We start from the raw sequence: 18,785 nt of genomic DNA on the forward strand, positions 1-18,785 counted from the left end.
TTGAAGGACAAAGAGAAAGGAAACTGAATTGCTTGATTTCTATATATAGTCTTATTTAGACTAGACTGTTTTACAGACTGAACCGTCGATACAGAAATATTTCAACACAGGATGTTTGTGACTATATCAACTCTTTCATTGACCCTCAAAGTATTTGAACGCTTGAATCACTCTTAAAAATGTATGAATGTCATTGCATCAGTTAAATAAACCAACCGAGTGACGTTCATTTGAAAGAATAATAGCACAAGCACTACATTTTATTTCAAGTTTGTTAGAGTTTGTTAGATTTAATACACTTAAAAATAAAGGTTCTTAAAAGGAATGTCAGAGAAGAACCAGTACGGGTTCCTGAGAGAACCTTTCAGTGAACAGTTGTTGAAAGAACCATTTTTTTTCTTAGTTTGAAGAATTTTAATCATCTCATGTGTAACACTTTACAATAAGGTTCATTAGTTAAAGGTGCAATGCGCAAGTCTCTGAGTTTTTGCAGAACTATGCCCCCTCTGGCGACAAGCGAAACTGCAACCAGAGGTGTGCACGCTCATTCCATCCCGAATCCCTCTTATTTATTTTACTGTACAGGATTATAGAGGCAATCGCAGTGATCAGAGAAGGGCTCATTCAGCCCATCAGGCAATTGTTTAAGCATGTATGGGTTAGAAAAACGGGTATTTTTAACATGAAATGTTGCGCATTGCACCTTTAACATTAGTTAACTACATTAATTAGCATGAACTAATAATGAACTGCACTTCTACAGCATTTATTAATCTTTGTTAATGTTAATTTCAACATTTACAAATATATTATAATCTTAACATTAGTTAATGCACTGTGAACTAACATGAACAAACAATAAATGACTTTTTATTAACTAACGTTAACAAAGTACGTACAGTAACAAATGTATTGCTCATGGTTAGTTCATGATAGTTAAAGGGATATTTCACCCCTGGAAAGATGAATGTGTATTTAAATTGGGTCATTTATGTAGTAGAAATGTGAAATTATTTAAAAGTTGGTGCCTTCTAGACTGAGAAAAGCCAGAAAATGTATTTTTGGCTCATGTGGATGAAAGACAACAACTCCCAGAATGCACTTGCTTCGCTGCCCTACGAGGACACTCCCAAGCCACGCCTATCGGTTACATAGGGCAGTATCGGAAGAAATGATTCAACTAGGCTACTAGTTGACTCGAAACTGAAAAGACGCCGTTTTATCGTGAGATCCCCCTATGGGCGGGTTGAAAACATGCGGAACGAGCTCCTCCTACTGGCTGTAGTCTCTCGCCTCTGGACAAAAAAGCCTCAGATAACGCGAAATGACGATTTTTGTGTCATCGGAGGATTTTTTCCAGACACACAATACAGAAATCTCTCGTCTCAGGGGGACGTGAGGGAGGGAAGCACGGTCATTCGAAAATACTACCGGGTTTCTACTGATACTAATCGGTGAAGTATCCCTTTAATACATTAACTAATGTTAACTAATGAACCTTATTGTAAAGTGTCTCAATAACCTTTTTCCACTATAAAGAACCTTTTGTGGAATGGAAAGATTCCATGGATGTTAAAGGTTCTTCATAGAACCATAGGTGCCAAAAAAGAAGCTTTATTTTTAAGAGTGTTCAAATACTATGAGACCACTGTGTATCAGTACTTGGAGGACAACCAATGGCGTGTAACGTAATTTTCACAGCTTTATAAACCGATTGGTCTGAACATGCAGGAACACAACTAAAGCCGAGGGTTTTGGTCAGTTGGCACATTGACATTAAACGGAGCCAGAGCCCAGATGGCATGACAGCAGGGTAAAGGTAGGTGGTGGTTCAACAAATCCAGGATGTTCTCACAGTAACACCAACAGATACAATTGTTTTCGATGCAATTCAGATGCTTTACTAATCCCTTTATCCAAAGATCTGATAATGTATATTCAGTGTTGACATGTACCAAACAGTCTTAACACCACCGTAACAGACGATCAAAAGACATTGTGAAAGCCTAAAGATTTGGTGTCCTTTCTGCAGGCGTCTTCTCACCTAAGAAAATAATCCACTCACTCAAGTATGTTGTTTATCTACATTTCTCTTTTTAAAAACGAGGCTGTGATTGCAGGAACTTGTCGCAAAAAAATAAAATAAATAAAAATAAATATACACTCACCTGAATAAAATTTAACCCATGTTCCTTTTGATGGATCCCCCTAAAAAATATATTTCATTAGTGATATAACAGCATAACATTCCTATTTGCTAAAATTATAAATTAACTGCTCAATGTGTAAAGAGCAGACTGAAATGATCAGGGATATTGTTTTAAAAAAATGAATTGTTTCACATGCTGGGATCCAGTGTGCAGAGCGGTAGGTGCTACACACGGTCAGAAACAGCACAAGATTTGACCTTCAGTGATTTTACTCGTATTGTTAAATCAGGGTGTTTAAAAAATCCATAATTTATGACCACTAAATAAGCAATATTGCACTGTAAATGTGGGTTATATGGTAATGTTTTCAGGTTTCTGGTCTCAGAAACCCAAGGGGCTCAGTTATACAAGATTAGTTTCAATAGGTGGGGTTTCGGGAACAGAAGATTTCTCGTGATGTGACCCATTTAAATTAATTCTACTGCCCAACACACATAGAACTGCACATAATACATTTAGAGGTGTTTAAATTACCTGTTATCAGCTGATGCCATGTTATCCGTAGCATTTCTGCCGTAAGCCCCAGGTGGCTCTTGGCATTCCATTGGCTAGATTTAAAAGAAAACCAACACATGTATCTTAATATGTTAAGAGTAAGACAACAAAGAAAACAGAAACCAACATTAAATAAACAACAAATAATAAATAAATAAATAATGTGACAGTAAGGTGTGCTAAAAGTGTGCTAATATCCGATGCTATTACCTAGGTTGCATATACAAGTTTTTGCAGCAGTCAAATTCAGGGTTATTATCATGTTTAACAGTTGTAAAAGTGATATGCACTGGACAGTATCCACCTAGAGCCACGGTTGTCAAACTGGGGTACGTGGACTGATTTCAGGGGGTACGCGAAAAAAGATCTAAGGCCGGCGACACACTGGCTGCGTGGCACACGCGTCTCAGGCACGGCTCGAGCCGCGCGGAAAACGCGTGCATGCTAGAAATAGAACCGACGCCTATTTTTCACGCGACAGGAAGCGTTTCCAGGCAAAATAGAGTAGGAAAAGATGTTTATATGTCATTTTGACACGAATACATATTTAAAAAATGTCATTTTGATGTTTGAAAGTGTCTAGGGTTTGAAATAAATGCAAATATAAATGTAATGTAAAAAAATATTATCGATTTTCAAATACTGCACCTGTCAATACAGAACGAAATATATTCTATAGCCTATTTTGCCGTCAACATAAATAACATATAAACCTCATCTTTTTCTACTCTATTTTGCCTGGAAACGCTTCCAACACGCTTGCGTGTCGCGTGAAAAATAGGCGTCGGTTCTATTTCTTAAGACCAAGTATAGGAACAGACTGTTTGTGGAAAATGATCTAAGACTGAAACTGTCCCCAATTCGGCCTAACATCGCTGCATTATGTAAGAACATACGTAAACAACTATTTAGTTTACTATTGTTAATGTGTTCTCTTTTTTATTTTTATTTTACAGCAGAGAAGTTAAGAAAATATACAATGTTATCATATGTGAAAAGCAATACTTATCAGTATGTGAAAAGTTAACAATAGCTTTAATGAGATGTTGGATATGTGTTGTAGGCCTATTGTGTGTGAGATTGGGTGCATATCTGTTTAAAAATCATTATATTCAGCACATTTGTATCATATGTTGACTTTTGATGAGATTTGTATCATATGTTTATGATTCTATTCACTATTCTCAACAAAATTGATAAAAAATAAATATTAATAATAAATAAAAAAAACTTGTTGTTAACAATTGGTGGTGTTGGGGGTACTCCGGAAGATCTATAATGTCTCAGGGGGTACATGCCTGTTAAAAGTTTGGGAACCACTGACCTAGAGTAACTATATAAAGTCTACTTGAAAAGTAGAATTAAAAAACATGAACTTAGTAATTTCTGTAATAAGTCCTTCATATTTAACGCATTTGCTTTAATTCTAGGTTTACTATAAGTTACGTTTTGATTTTTATGTGGTGTCAGACTTTTGTCTACATTACAAACCGAACATCTAATTATATTGGTTATCTGCAAATAAAATGCCCATATAGGTCAACCACAAGTTGACCAAGAGATGTTTTTGTATAAACATAACATTAACATAATACTAAAACATCTTTAATGGTGTCTAATGCACGTCACTGTGGTGTACCGACAAATGCTTTGAACACTGTGGTCTGATCTGCTGAGGTAAATACAAAATACAAAAATCACACACCTAGCATAAACATGAGTCAGTGTCTTCGTCAAAACACTATTAAGACAAAAGCGAGCCCTGCAATTTACCTCTGATTTTCCACAGAGATACATTGTGTTGTCTGTCTCCCATGAACAAGGACAAGAAGGATTTTAAGATAATTAGCTGTTCCTGTCACTGCTTCGTACCACACTACACTTTAATGTGTAGTGGGGGTTTTTTTGGGACGTCATTTAAATGGATAGTTCACCCAAACATGACAATTCAAGAAATTTTTTCTTCATTTCAGGACTCCAGACTGCATCCTTTTTTCCTTCCAGTGCGACATTAAATTTTGTTAGAGGTCGCGTCCACCACGTTGCCCAACTGATAAGAGCTGCTATTTCTGTTGCTTCATGAGAAACGGCTCTCGTTTAAGCTGCGCAGCGCGGACCGTTTATCAGCTCAGAGCAATGATAGGCAGAGCAATGCGAGCTCAGAACAGGTTTACTCACAAGCAGATCACGCGACACCGTTACTACACAGTGCTGGGAGATCCAGTGAGAAAGCATTTGAATTCGCAGAGGGCACAGAATTCTATGTTATAAATCAGATCAAACAGCGCTGACGTGGAAACCAGGAGAAACATTGTACCATGAACAAACAAGTTATAGAAGGCTTTTCAGTCCACAAATCACCAATATTCAATCCTGACTGTAACCACGGTATTGTGGCAGAAATAGTTGAATATATATATTTTTTAATACATTATTCATCTCAGGGTTCATACAACCTTTCGAGAGTGAAATTCAAGCACTTTTCAAGGGTTTTCAAGTGCTTCACACTTTTTCAAGCACTTCCAACCTCTAAATATTATCCGATTTGAATGTTATTTTTAAAGTGATTTGTAAAACTAAAAAATTAAAGGTATAGGAAAACTAACACTTTGTGGCAAACAAGCACATTTATTTTAATTTTAACTTTTATTTAAAAAAAGATATAAAATTACCACTATAACCAGTAGATGGCAGAGTAGAACCTGAGGAGCACTTATTGGCTAATTAGCATTTTCTTTCCCTAATATATGGAAAAAGTAGGAAGTCACAAGTTATCATGAAAAACTAAATTCTTCAAATTGTGACTGAATTACACAGAAAGCAAGTAAAGAGTGCTCTTATAATCACTGAAGCTGCCAGTCTGTTCAGGATGATACTATAGAAGAACAATAGTGCATTTACCAAAAGTAGATTTTTTTTCCTATAATTTGTTTTTTTGCACGTTACTGATGTTAATAAAAGTTAATTTTATTATTATCGGCACCCATTGACTTCCATAGTAGGAAAAAAATACTACTGAAGCCAATGGCTACTGTCAACTGTCTGGTTACCAACATTCTTCAAAGCATTGTATTTTGTGTTCAACAGAAGAAAGAAACTCATACAGGTTTGGAACAGCTGATGACAAAATGTTCATTTTAGGGTGAACTATCCCTTTAAGTGGTTGCACAGCTGTTGCCAATTGGTTGCTTACTAGCCCAAGTAAAAAAAATAAATAAAAAAAATGATTTCATTGTCCGGCAAGTGAAAATTGTAAGTCTTATTTGCATGAAAACTGTGGGACAAGTTGCACTCCTAAATTGAATACTTTTGGTTAGTGGTTTGCTGAAATCACTAACCCCTAAGTAAGAGCAATTGTAATAGTGGAAAAGCCTTGCTTGCAGAAAGATATAGAGAAGGCCATGGAGATAAGACTAAAAATCAGACTTACAGTGGGGGCGTCCTGGTTGGCAGAGAGCTCAGTCAGTGTGGGACTGTGTTTGGGCTTCCTGTTTCTCTGAGCCTCGTGTGGCAGCAGCAGACGCCTGTCACACTCCTCTGTGACCCTCACACCCGGAGACGGGTTGTTCTCTTTATCACCCTCGACCCTGAGAAAGACACCGATCACTTTCAGACACCACAGAATTATGAGAGATGAGACAAGGCCTTCCTGTGCTTGCCCTTTACTCAAGGGATCAAATCCTAAGACCACAACCGTAGCTGCGATTCCTCAACTACTTAAAGCAGACGTGACTGTTTATTTACATCTATGTAACAGCACAACTGTTGAGCCACTAATCTAATGTTTTCAGTGTCTCTGTAGATCGTTTTGCTTAGAGTTCGTGTCAACAGGATTAGTTTGATCGCTCTGAGATCCAGGCGTCAACAACCCAAGCTGGAATGGAAATTAGCTTTATAAAAATTAGCATCTAACATGTTTTTGCTTGAATCACTGTGATTATATATGGGATTAACTAAACACTTTTGTCAAATTCAAATTAGCTATAGGACCAATTGGTTTGCTGATAATCTTAAAATAGCCAAGTATCTACTATCATCTGATATTCATATTCAGTGTCGGCTGCAGAAAGCTGAACATCCTCGTTAATGGATAAAGCACATTTTAAAATTGTTAGGGTTGGGGGAATTAACGCGTTAATCTTTGCGATTCATTTTAGATGTTTAACGCATTAAAAAAAGAAAACGCAATTGACGCAGCACCTGACGGCTGCTATTGAGAAGGCCGAAAATATGCCGTCCCGCCCCTCCGTGTTCGGCGATCAGGTTTCATTCTCGCGCAGCTTGTTTAGTAACTTCACGAGCGGGTCTTTTCCGCTCCGTGTGTGTGTGTGTGTGTTTCGGTGCACTGTGCTCTGCTCTGTCGTTAACAGCCCAAATGCTCCAATCATGTACCGATCACGCACTGGAAAAGCTAATTCCATTCAAATAACGAGAAATTTCTCAGTAGTAGACTTCTGTTTGCTGAGCCGGTATAGCCATGCTGGGCAACAATGGTAAAATTACCTGCTCTGATCACATGATCTGGTAATAATAGCTTTGTATGACTATACTTTATTTTGATAATTAGTCAAAAAATAAATCTGTTAAATCTGAGTATGTTGCATAGAACTGAATGAAGAATAATATGTTGATACATTGATGTTTAATATTTTAATATAGGGCTATTTTCTGTCCAATTTGTGTGGACATTCTTCTTTTTTGTGTGTTGTTTAATTTAATTAGTGATTCTACGTTTAAATATTGATGATTACAAGTTTGGGGGAAATGCGATTAATTGTGATTAATCACAGCAAATTGTGCGATTATTTCGTTCATTTTTTTTAATCGGTTCCCAGCCCTAAAAATTGTTTTATTTATTTTACAAATATTTTTAATACAAATACAATTAAGTGTTAAATTTAAGTTTTCTGTGCATCTTATGTGCATATCATTACATATAAATTATATATACACCATAAAAATTACATATATAACTGTATATAGCGTAGCGGATGCCAAAAGTCTGAGACCATTTGGTATCAAATTTCTGAATTTGCCATTATTTCCAGGTTTCCAAAATAAATAAATAAATAAAGACAAAATTTACAAGACTGCAATAATCAAATTTATTTAATCAAAAATACAGTAAAAATGATCAAAGCTGAATTTTCAGCATCATTACTCTAGTCTTCAGTGTCACATGATCCTTCAGAAATCATTCTAATATGATGATTTCTTATTAATTATCAATGTTGAAAACAGTTGTGCTGCTAAATATTTTTGTGAAAAATTGTGAAAAAAAATTTTTCAGGACTCTTTGATGAATAGAAAGTTCAAAAGAACAGCAGAAATACTTACAGTAGTTACATTACAAATGTCTTTTCTGTCATTTTCCATTCATTTAATGCATCCTTGCTGAATATAAGTAAATTCTTTCAAAAAGTCTTACTGACCGCAAACTTTTGAACGGTAGTATAATATATTCTCAAATATATAACTCAATGCGTTTCTGTTAATCAGGTTTATTCAGTTGTGAATTTATATCAGAGATATAACCTAGATCACAATCACACCAAACAACTTGCTAATTGTTGTGGAGTGGCTGTAAAGATTGAAATCACAGATGTGAATTGCAGCGAAACCACCAAGGTAAGTTGATTTAGCAGTTTTGATGAATTGCAAAACATCTCGAGCAACTAAGAACCATGTAACGTTGTGACTGGACAACTGGTTGCTCACTACACAGACAAGCTAGCATGCAGCCGCACCAGAGTCAATAGAACCCAAGAAAAGCTGCATTTCAGGAGTAACCTGCTCCTACCTGAAGTTCTGCTCCTGTTCTCGTAGATGTCTCCTCCTCTCTCGGGCCGTTGTCACAGGAGATGAAAAGTAGGCAGTCGTATCCAAGTCCTCTGAACTCTGACCTGTGTGCATGCGTGTGTTGAAGAGGTGCTGCTCGACCGCTGAGCGAATAGTCTTCTCCAGAAAACTGGGTAGAGAGAGAGAGAGAGAGAGAGGGATGTTAATGGTCAAACGATGATCGCTTTAATCACATGAACAATGGAACTCTTCTGTCTATCCAGAAGACTGACTAATCATTGATTCAAATAATTGAATTGTCATATTTTGGCATTGCATAATCACTTACTTTGTTAAGTCAGGTCTGCAGTGTCCAGGAGAGATTTGTGAGCTAAAGAGAAGAACATATTAAAGAAGGGACAAAATACTGAATTATTAAGCTTTAATAAAAGTCAATGGGGCCCAAAACAACATTGGACCCACTGACAAAAAATAAATAAAAATTATATATATATATATATATATATATATATATCAATGCAGTTTTCCAAATATTTCAATATAATTTGTATTCCACAGAAGGAAAGTCATACATTTTTGGAATGACTTGATGGTGAGTAAAAACTTTCTGTTCTGCATCAGTTTTATACAATTAATCTTTATGATGTTGTGGGTGGTTGAAAGGGTGTTACTATGGGGTTGCTAAGGTGTTCTGAGTAGTTTTAGGGCATTGCTAGGGTGTTCTGGGTGGTGTACTGCTTAATATTTGTGTGCACATCATGCTACATATTTTCAACAGGATTTTTTTCCGAAAAACTACAGCATTTATTTTAAATATAAGTTTTTTGCAACAATGAAAAAATATTTACTTTCACTTTTGATCATTTTAATGGATCCTTGCCAAATAAAAGTAATTTATTTGTTTTGTTTTAACTCTTACTGATGCAAACTTTTGAACGGTAATATACATATAGTTACTCTTGTGAGTATGAGTTTGACTCAATGAGTTTCCCTGTTAATCAGGTTTAAACAGTTGTAAACTGATATCAGAGATACAACCTACAGAAATCACAACAAAAGATTTGAATTTGTCGTTTTTATCCTATTGTTTACTATATTTTTTGTTAGGTCAGTGTCATTGTGGGTTTTTGTTATTTTGCTGTTGTAGTCTGTCTTGTGAGAACCTTTGAAATAACTGAAATCCTTTGGCGAGTTGATATGGAATTGTAATGCGGTCAAGACCTGGAACTACTTTAGCAGTGTGTTTCCCTGAAAATAATTGCGCACCTTAGAACGTTCATCAACCAATCAGATTCAAGCATTCAACAGCCCTGTATTATAAGCATTGAATAGAACACTGCATTGTACACATTGTTTTGAAGCCAGGAAATCTCCTATTGGCTTACTAACCTCATCCGACCATCCAAATAAAAAACAAACAAATAGGATTTACCACAAAACCAATCTAAATACTCTTACATTGGAAAGAAAGTTCCAGATAATGACTCCATGGTAAAAATAGCAGCATTATCTTTTGGATCCGGAAATACTGCAGACACAACAGTTATGTCTTTACCAGCAGCGCTCTCATGGTCAGCGCCAGTTAACCACTCACAGCTGACTACTCGCTATTTAAACACCATGAGTGAGTAAACTATTTTCTCAGTATTGAGCAGTAGCAAAAGGAATGACCATTAGATGCAAACGTAGATGCTATTCAAGACTGGCAAGAATATGGCAGTGAGAACAGATAAGCGTTGAGACAGAGGACTAAAGATGATTTGATGAGGTCTGTCGGTCTTGCATAACACACCGGTCATAGGGTGCACTCCAAGGGCGAGGACTGAGTAGAAGCTGGCACGAAAACTAGTCTGATACCCTAGTCATTTCTTCCATAGAGTCATCTCCCAAATCTAGTTAACAGCTGTGGGCAAAACAGTAGGGAACCAAACTAGCAACGCTAACCGAAAACAGGTCCAAAATTCAAGATGTGCATGTTACCAGAAAAACCAACAAATAAAACCATGGTATTTTATTGAAATTTTACATTTTAAAGGGATAGTTCACCCTAAAATTAAAAATCTGTCATCATTTACTCACCCTCAAGTTGTTCCAAACCTGTATGAATTTCTTTCCTAACCGCAGAGTTTCTGGTCACCATTGACTTACATAGTATTTTTTTCTCCATACTATGGAAGTCAATGGGGAAATCAACTGTTTCGTCATCCATATTCTCCAAAATACCTTCTTTTATGTTCAGCAGAAGAAAAAAATTCATACAGGTTTGGAACAACTTTAGCGTAAGTAAATGATGACAGAATTTTTGGGTGAACTATCCCTTTAAGAATCATAATGCAATTATTATGTCATCAATATAAGCTTAATGTTGGAGGCTAGATCTGGAAAGCGCCTTGCCATTTTGATTTTTAAAAGTTCTTACTGTATTTTTGATCAAATAAATGCAGTCTTGCTGAGCAGCTTTCAAAAACATAAAAATAAATATTGCCAATCAACATAATTTTATATCTCTCTCTCAATAGATATGACTTTTTGTTGCAGTAGAAACCCCAATAATTATAAAACAACAAAGCTAATAAGACCTTTATTTATTCAATGACTGACATCTTTTCAAACACACCCCAACCATGTACACACCCGAACAAGAGGTTAAAGGTTACAGAAAACACACTAGTATATTACATTTACTTGCTTGCATTCCTTAATGACATTAGCAAAGGTTGGCTGAAACCTCAACACTGTGTAAAAAAACAACCCAAGATCTATTAAGATTTCTCCTTTTGTGTCAAAGTCGTAAGCGTTGCTAATGATATGAGGATCATTTTCATTTTTCTGTGAACTATTCCTTAAGGCTCTCTGCTCATGTTCACAGCACCAGTGCCAGAGAGAGTGTGAGCGTCTGCAGCGCGAGGGCTGGGTTGGGTAAACTATGTGATGGGAAATGTGTGAAGGGTCAGTTGCTATGGTACGAGAGGGGACCTGAGCTGATGCAATGAGTCAACACATAAAGGAACTGAGAAAACAACCACAGGAGAGGTTTGTTTTGACCTGTTCGCTCCCAGATTCATCCCGCTCAGACCGTACTCAACCGGAAACCATTAGCAGCTGTCCCTGACATGACGCTAAGAGGATTTCAGTTGTTTCATTTGTTCATGTTGTGTTATGTAAAAGATTTGTGACATTTACTTTACTACCACAATTCACCTAGCAGCTGAAGATCAATGTACAAAATTAACACAAAGTTGTTGTGTCAAAACTGAGGGTGTAAATTGAGACCTTGTTCCCTGGTTTGCACAATAAAACAACTCAAATGTAGATCATTTCCATTTTGAGAGATTATAAAAAGTTCATTCACACCACCAAAATAACATTTTTCAGCAGCATGGAGAACAGAAGGAAAGAAAGAGTGAGAGAAACTGTGACTGGTCCTACCTAATATAAAAAGGAGATATTGGTCTTTCATCTTCTTGGAAGCTGGGAATGGAGAAGAAACAGGTCAGAATCACCGAACAGCACAATCTACACATATCTGGTATTTGCCAGAGTAAACAAAACCGTTTTTTGGAGCACATGGTCTGAGTGTCTAAGAGTGCCTATTGTCTGGTGAACAATGAACACGTAGTGCCGCAGTTCAGAGCTTTTGTTTGACTTGTCTCCAGTAATTACTACAGCTGGAAAGAACAGTATCCACTCCACATGCTGGAGTCCGGCCAACAAAACATGATGAGCTCAGGAGTGGATGTTCCACAGATTCAGATTTGTTGGGAAACAATATTGTTATGGAGATCAAAACAGTCCACATCTCCAAGAAACCTGCGGTACTGCATTAGAATCAATAAACAACGGCTAATATAATCATGAAATAGTAGCTGAATGGCCCATAAAAAAAGAAAGAAAACAACGCTGAGGAACATCTGTGGAAATGGATTAAAAACCGCAAAACGTGTTAAATGCAGCAGAGTAATACACACACACAAACAAATGTACAAAACATTGATAAACAATCATCAGATACATGAAATACATTTATTTATATATAAATAAAACACCTGCCAACACGCCAAATGCAGGTGGATTTCAGCTCCTACGGGTTGAATTTCAATTATACATTTTCAATTGTAGTCTTTTAAAAAAGGTGTCTGAAATATTAAACTAAGTGCAATGTAGTGTTAAAAATGTCAAAAATATAGATTTTTGATGCATATCGATACTGAAATATCTGAAACGCTTTTAATACTCATTTTCCACAGATTAGACACACAATACCAGCTGCTCTTTCTCTCTCTCTCATCTCTCCGAATTAATATTGTTGGCGTTACAGGGCTTGAATTTCGGCGTGGGATTGCACTTATTGCGCATAACTGTACTCATTCCCGCAGATTTTGTGCTCTCGCCCAAAGTGCACGCACATAAAGATGCCTCTCATCACTGAATTGAGTTATTTTTCACTGCTTATTGCGCTTAAAACAGTCAAATACACACAAAATAATGTCAAAATGCCGGCCTTTTCTTTAAAAACGTCTCACCTTTTGTTTCTCAAGTAAATTATCTTAAGTATCTTGGCTGTTTAAATATTTCATTGTAAATTAAAGGGGACTTATTATGCAAATGAACGTTTGAGCATAAATACGCACCTGCCACTTTTTAAGCCCCAGAAAAGACATCATAAAAGAAATCCATGTGACTCCAGTGCTTTGCTTGTGCAAAAAACAACAACACATAATTTACCACTTTATTTACAAAAGTGCGTTCACGAGAGCACCACGACACGTGTGTTGTGTTGACGCGAGAGTAGACGTTGTTGCATGAATGCATGTCGCAGATGAATATTTTGCGTCAACAAAGCGTCACTTTATAAAATTAAGGTTAAACCACTGGATCGACATGAGAGTGAGTAGTTGATGACAGAATTGTCATTTTTGGGTAAACTAACCATTTAAAGATACACACAAAACAGCGTGTTTTTGCTTCCACTCAAAAAGGCGCATTTTGGGCATGGTATAATCAATGATCTGGGTGGTATTTTGAGCTGAAACGTCAGACACACATTCTGGGGACACCTGAGACTTATATTACATCTTATAAAAAAGGGACATAATAGGTCCCCTATTAGACACGTCTTTTCAGCATAGCTGAAAGCATAATCAAATAATCCATAATATTCCTAAACAAACATGAAAGGGGCATGGGATTTGAATAACTTGACAATGATATACATATTCAAATTGTGTCAAAATCTGTGTAACTTTTTGTGGGCCAAAATTATTGTTATAATCCATATAATTCCTATGTTTGGATTGTGTTAAAAAAAACAGTACTAGAAAAGTTGGGATCATTGAAAGGTCCATTCATTGAGCGAGTTGGCATGCAGTGTTCATGAGTACGTGCGACATTACCATGAATGCTGTTCTAAGAGTGTGTGTGTGTGTGTGTGTGTGTGTGTGTGTGTGTGTGTGTGTGTGTGTGTGTGTGTGTGTGTGTGTGTGTGTGTGTGTGTGTGTGTGTGTGTGTGTCAAAAGGGAAGTAAATAATCAGAGAGTTGGCCAAACTAAATCACAATACAAAGGATTTAGGTCCCGTTTACACAGGATTTTTAAAATAATAATAAAACCAAGCCAATTTGGCTCCAAACAGCTCATGAATCACATGATTACCAAGCAAAGTTCTACAAAAAAGTGTGCATTTGTGTGTTTATCGTGGTGCCTCCCTTTGGTTGTAAAATGTGAAATGACCCTTGCCATCTCACCGTAAAGCCTACTAAGAATTAGGGTACCGCACGTACCTGAAAAGACATTTCGCAAGGAGAATTTGAATAAAAGAGAAATATTTTTCCACTTCACTGGAGCTCTTAAGGGGTGTTACACAGTCTGACAAGGGTATTAAAATAATGACCGTCGTCATGTATTACAAAACGGAAATCCTGCTAAGCCACCACCTCCCTGAGTGAACAACAAGGCCCTTTTACTGAGCTTTTGTTCTGTGAGAAATTATGGAAAATTACTTGACTACATCAAGGACAATGTTAATGATCATTACTGACCACAGTTAAATCAATGCATTAATCTACAGATTCCTTATTGCACAGGAACCACAATAACCACAATTTACTAAATGCAGTCTTGAGGTGTATATGCTGATAATTCTACAGCAGTCACTAAAGTATGCTGTTGTCTAATATTTGGCACAAAGGCGAGATTGCGGGATTGCTATTCCCTTCAAAGACCCACAGGAAGATGCAAGGTCCGCATATACGTACTGAAAGTGACAGCAAGCTGACAAGACAGCTGGATCAACTGAAAAACTGTACTGTTTTCTGAATTCCAGGGTAAATTATAGGAAGGCTGACTTATTTTTTATTGAAATATTACAATTAAAGTTTTCTATAAACGATTCTAATCTCATCATCGTTTCACGCTACAATTTGCATCCAGTTGCTGCAAAGTCAAGTTAAAGTCAGCATGAAACAGAAGTTAATATAGTCTTTTCTTCCCTATTGTGAAGTTTATCCAAGTTAAATTGCTTTATGAATAAGAAAAATGTAGGACGGGACTTGATTTTGTCCATGGGGAATTGATTGGATGGTTGTGGTTTGCTATTGGTGGATCTCATGTGAGTGACAGGTTGCTCCGCCCTCACGCCAGTAAACACGTCATCAGAGAAGAGATGTCACTGCAAAAGGGGAAGTTGTTTTGATTAAAGATTATGAGGGGATGTGAATTTAAAATAAATTATGATGTGCACGGATAAATCATTATAAATATATAGAATTTTTCTAGAATTGTCAATTTTGATTTCATGGTTACTTTAATGTTGATTTCATGGTGACTTTAATGTTGTTCCTAAATGGTAGAATAGAACCAGGTGTTGGGCTTGATAACATCAGCTGAAAAGTAAAGTTGTTTCAGAGGTGGAGCAAGTTATTATATTTTGTTGAAATATTATGAAGACCATAACACCAATTTAATATTAGTAAGCCTGTCTGAGAAGACATTCACCCCAGACAGTGTTACATAAGCGTGTCAGGTACAGAAACTCTCAAATCAATTGTACTTATTGACATACCCCTGTACCTATTGTGGTGTTTGTAAACAAAAATCTATTTTTGGAAAGGACAAGGGTGAAAGGGAAAAGGGGTGAGGTAATAAAATAAAAGATTTCACTGGGATTATTGTCTGGTTTGAATCTTTCTTTGGCATTTCTAAAGCTCTGTAGAAAAGATAAAGACTGAAACACAAAGCAGGTAATTACCCTGCATACACTGGTGTAGTTTAACTTAATGACAAGATCATATTTTGCATGGTTATATTTTCATTAGTATGTACTGGTTTTTGCTGCACACATTAATTTGATCAAAAGTGAAATTGTTACAAAAAATACATTTAAAAACAATGCTGTTTTTTTGTCAAAAATCTTTGGGAAAAAAATGTATCAAGGTTTCCACCAAAAAAATAAGCAGCACAACTGTTTTCAACATTGATAATAATCAGAAATATTTCTTGAGCAGCAAATCAGCCTATTAGAATGATTTCTGGAGGATCATGTGACACTGAAGACTGGAGTAAAGGTGCAGAAATGTCAGCTTTGAATCACAGGAATAAACGACAATTTATAATACGTATATACAAATAAAAACAGTTATTTTAAACTCTTTTTACTGTATTTTTTTTATAAAATAAACGCAGCCTTTGTGAGCATAAAAGGCTTCTTTCAAAAACAGGAAAACAAATTGTACTGACACCAAACTTTTGAAAGTAAACTGACCTGTTGAAGGTCTCAGTGGACGTGACGGATCTTACGGTCTGAGAGGTCAGATTCATGCCGTCAACGCTGAAGCTTATGCTCCGGTCTGGACTGTGCAGAGGAAACTGATCTCTAGTCCCCAAGCTTTTGTCTGGACGATGGGACAAAAGCCTGGACTCGGGATCACCAGAGGGGGCCGGTTGAGGAAAAGATCTAGGCATTTCCTCCGTCTTCATCTTCTTCACCTGAAGGATACAAATCAAAAGAAAGATGAAGATAGAGGAACAGAGGGTGAAGCTGTGGTTTTGTTTGATTACTGAAGGAAACACCCTTTGGCTGACATAAAGATAGAAATATAAAGCACAATAAAAAGCAAAAAGTTATTTATAAATAAGCTTAGCTCACACATCTTACCTTGCTAAACGATAAAGGCTGTACACGCCGAAAACCGGTTGAATAAGTGTAAGAGGTAAAAAAACGGACCCGCACAAGAGCCATGTCAAATTCAGATCGATTCATTGTCACTTGATGCTGAACTGCTAATTGACCTTCAAAAGAATAATACCCATGTATTATTGGTAAGCAGACCTTAAACTACACTAAACCACTTGTATTAGCAGGACCGCAGAAAACAAAAGCAATGGCACCATCATTCTGGGACCACAGCTGCAAAACTGTGTTTGGCCAGAAGAGATGGCCAGATTTTTGAATAACAAACCAATCTCTCACAGCGAAGCAGAAGAGATGACCAAAATTAGCTCACAAAGCAAATGAGATCGTGAAACAAATTCACGTAACACAAAGACTACAATAGGATTAGATTGATCTTCAACCCACTTAGTCCCGAAGGCACAGGCGGTCAGTAGGAAATGGCTTTGACTATGGTAAAGAGGACACTATCGATCGATCCCACGTGGGACCCATTTAAGGCACAGTAACTGAGTGAGATCTGGACATGCTAATGTGTTGATGATGCAAACAGCACCGGAAAATCATTGTTTTATTGAATTGTGCATTAAACGACTGACTGTTTATAGAAGGGTCAGGCACTAAGGTCACACAAAGGCATTGAGTTGTGGTGTGGTCTTTTAAGATAGTAGATGACGTAAATGAAAAGGTCACCCAATTACACTACCGTTCACAACTTCAACAGGTCAGCGTGCTTTGCATGGACATTAACTGCTGTGTGTGTGTGTGTGTGTGTGTGTGTGTGTGTGTGTGTGTGTGTGTGTGTGTGTGTGTGTGTGTGTGTGTGTGATTTTTTTAATGTTTTTGAAAGAAGTCTCTTCTGCTCACCAAGGCAATAAAAAGCCATATTGTGAAATATTATTACAATTAAAATAACGTTCTTCTATTTTATTATATTTTCATCACATGATCCGTCAGAAATCTGATTTGCTGCTCAAGAAACATTTATTATTATCAATATTCAGGTTTCTTTGAGGAGTAAAAAGTTCAACTGAACAGCATTTATTTTAAATATAAACTTGATGTAATATTATAAATGTCTTTACTGTCAGTTTAGATCAATTTAATGTGTCCTTGCTGAATAAAATTAATTTCTTTAAAAAAAAAAAAAATCTATATATATCTATATAAGGACAAATAAAGTCTTTGTAACCTTTGGCCCTTGTATAGTGAAATTTAATGATAAACAAACCATTTCCTTCATGTTTCTGTGACTATGTGTCAGCTTCTGAACAGAACAACAAAAAAAATCAAATCATAAAACGTAATGACAAGTGCAATGAATATAATATAAATTATATTCATTGCACTTGTCATTACGTTTTATGATTTGATTTTTCTATTTCTTTAAGGTACACAAAATAAATGTTTCTCTGCTCTTTGCAGAGTCTTCCAGTGATTCTTACCCCTCATTTACACTGCACACATCTGCGGCGCATTACGGCTGCGACACGGCTACCGGAGCTGATCGCGCCCATTCTAGTCAATGCTTGTGTTTACACCGGCCGCGACGCGGCGCGTTTCAGAAGCTTCCCAGAAACGGCTCTCCGCGCCGCTTCGCTAAATATAGGCGCCTAGTCTATTTTTGACGGACGCGCGTCCAAGTCGCACCGGAAATACAAAATAAAAGTAAAAAAACACTGTCAATTTCAAAATTAACACCATGTGCAGACTCTCGATTGTATTGCACACCAATATATCCTTGGTAGAAAGCATAGACTGTAAGGTAGAAACCCCCAAAATCAAGAAAAATCACGTCGGACAGGCAAATCACGTGGTCTCGCGCATCCAGTCGCTCCGCTTCTGAAATGCTCCTGGTGTGAGTTGGCACCGCGTCGAGGACGGAATAAAACCTTGTCGCAGACGTAACGCACCGCACACGTGTGCAGTGTAAATGAGGGGTTACCTTCTTTTTTCTTGGCGTAGGTATAGGGTTGTCGGGACTTGACTCACTTTCTCTTGACGGGCCTGTATTGTCAGCTGAAGTGCATGGGGTGACCTAACGAAAAGACCTAGTGATCAGTCACCAATCTTTAATTTATAATTTATATTAAACGATAAACTGTAAAACTTGAT

At 36.9% G+C, this 18,785-nt stretch overlaps 1 protein-coding gene across 6 annotated transcripts in view; it reads right to left on the minus strand.

Moving 5' to 3' along the window:
* fam13a (family with sequence similarity 13 member A) overlaps positions 1–18,785 on the minus strand; it is a 52,705-nt gene that overhangs the window by 14,103 nt on the left and 19,817 nt on the right. For 4 of the 6 annotated variants that reach the window (XM_082164202.1, XM_082164201.1, XM_082164204.1 and 1 more), the window contains 8 exons: positions 18,616–18,708; positions 16,263–16,486; positions 11,934–11,975; positions 8,833–8,874; positions 8,506–8,673; positions 6,136–6,292; positions 2,685–2,758; positions 2,169–2,208 (listed from right to left, as the gene is read on the minus strand). In XM_082164202.1, coding sequence (XP_082020328.1) covers positions 2,169–2,208; positions 2,685–2,758; positions 6,136–6,292; positions 8,506–8,673; positions 8,833–8,874; positions 11,934–11,975; positions 16,263–16,486; positions 18,616–18,708 — 840 coding nt within the window. The remainder of the gene's footprint in view (positions 1–2,168; positions 2,209–2,684; positions 2,759–6,135; positions 6,293–8,505; positions 8,674–8,832; positions 8,875–11,933; positions 11,976–16,262; positions 16,487–18,615; positions 18,709–18,785) is intronic. The other 2 variants (XM_082164205.1, XM_082164203.1) reach the window with 2 other exon arrangements.

Source organism: Leuciscus leuciscus (assembly GCF_965113295.1).
Source record: "Leuciscus leuciscus genome assembly, chromosome: 3".
In the NCBI taxonomy this organism is placed as follows: Eukaryota; Metazoa; Chordata; class Actinopteri; order Cypriniformes; family Leuciscidae; genus Leuciscus; species Leuciscus leuciscus.